Source organism: Rhagoletis zephyria, unplaced genomic scaffold (assembly GCF_001687245.7).
Source record: "Rhagoletis zephyria isolate East Lansing unplaced genomic scaffold, Rhagoletis_zephyria_1.1 Rzeph_scaffold_65820, whole genome shotgun sequence".
NCBI classification, from domain to species: domain Eukaryota; kingdom Metazoa; phylum Arthropoda; class Insecta; order Diptera; family Tephritidae; genus Rhagoletis; species Rhagoletis zephyria.
Genome location: NW_016222871.1, coordinates 1 through 1,444, shown reverse-complemented (window position 1 = coordinate 1,444; position 1,444 = coordinate 1). Strand labels below are relative to the sequence as shown.

The 1,444-nt window shown below is 38.4% G+C and overlaps 1 protein-coding gene across 1 annotated transcript; it reads left to right on the top strand.

The window, feature by feature from the left end:
• Positions 1-968: 968 nt before the first annotated feature.
• On the top strand, positions 969-1,438 carry LOC108356818 (39S ribosomal protein L51, mitochondrial-like; the record flags this gene model as incomplete). The annotated part of the gene is made up of 1 exon (XM_017607921.1): positions 969-1,438. A coding segment is annotated over exon 1 (373 nt), but the record flags the coding sequence as incomplete, so codon positions are not given.
• Between the last annotated feature and the right edge of the window lie 6 nt (positions 1,439-1,444).

Here is a 1,444-nt window from a genome sequence, read left to right as displayed (position 1 = left end):
AAAATTTATAGCAATCGTAAGTGTGGTAAGTAACTTTACAAAAATTTAAACAAAATCTGGCACAGTGACAATCATAAGCGACAACAAAATATGTGGCAGCACCTTCAATCATGCTAGAACAAATCGACCGTCTTGCAAGAAACATTGATGTTTATTAATTTGAATTGGCATCCTTCCAATAAAATCATGTATGCATATAAAGTCCATAAAATACACCAATAAAAATTTGGTGCTTTTTCAAATTCATAACTTGGCAATATTGCCTTTTGTTCGATGCTTCCTCTTTTTCTTGTCGAGTTCGTCTTTCTCTCTCATTCTGGTATTTTTGACGTCACGGCCANTTTTGCTTACGTTCTGGCATTTTGACAAGTCCAAAAAGATAAGGAATGAACCTATTGTCACATGAGTCTTTCTGTTTTCACTAACAAACTAGCGCATTGAACACACTCAATAGGTTTGTATAGTAACCAATAGGCAGTACTAATTTGTACTGGAACCTGCAAATTTTTACTGGAAAAGTGTATGATAACCCAAAAAATTTGCAGGAGAGCAACAAATCGAGAGCGCAACAACACGGGAGAGCTGCAAATTCTTGCTAGTGAAATTTCTACTAGCAGAAATTAGCTAGCAGAAGAAGAAGAAGAATAAATGTCAAAAGCCGCCATTTGTTGAATTGGTTTAGCACAAACAAAAGTAAAATAAGTGAAAATTGAAATATTAATGATGTACTAGACTGTGTAAGTGCTTGTGTGAAAAGCAAAGAGTTTAAAACCGATTTATAAATAGTAAAATGTTTACAGCAGAATATCAAAAGGGTGCAACAACTATTCACTTGCAAGTTTTTACTAGTTTTGCGTTCAGTAACTTTTTCTGCTAGTTTTCTCTTCTTGTCAATTTTACGCTCTATTTTGCTTTTACGCTCTGGCTGCAATGTTTTACTGGAGAAGTTACTATACAAACCTATTGTTAAAACAGCTGATCTGCTGGTGTCAGTGCATCTTGAACACACCGCCGCATTCGCATTACCTAACCAAAACAAAATAAGGACTAAATACAACAATAACGATGTCCTGGCTTACGAATACCTTTAGGAGGGCAATTACCTCACTCAGCATTCAGCAGCAACTTGTACAGCAGTGTACTACCTTGGCTCCGGCAGCTACTTCATCACCCGTCAATGCTATCGGTTTACGCCACCTTTCCTTCGAGGAAAAACGTGCTAAAGGACCTTTGATACGCCGCTATGGTTACAAGGACCGCCTACATCAGCGGGGGTTGCTTCCCCACTGGGACAATGGACAAAAATTACCAATGCCCGAATATAGACCCAAGAATGTTTGGTCTGAGAAACGTGCGCTGTTCGGACAAAATGATTACATAGATATATTAGGTTCGGATCGTGTGCACCCGGTTCGTGTACTTTATTCAGTGCCCTCCTGGTTGC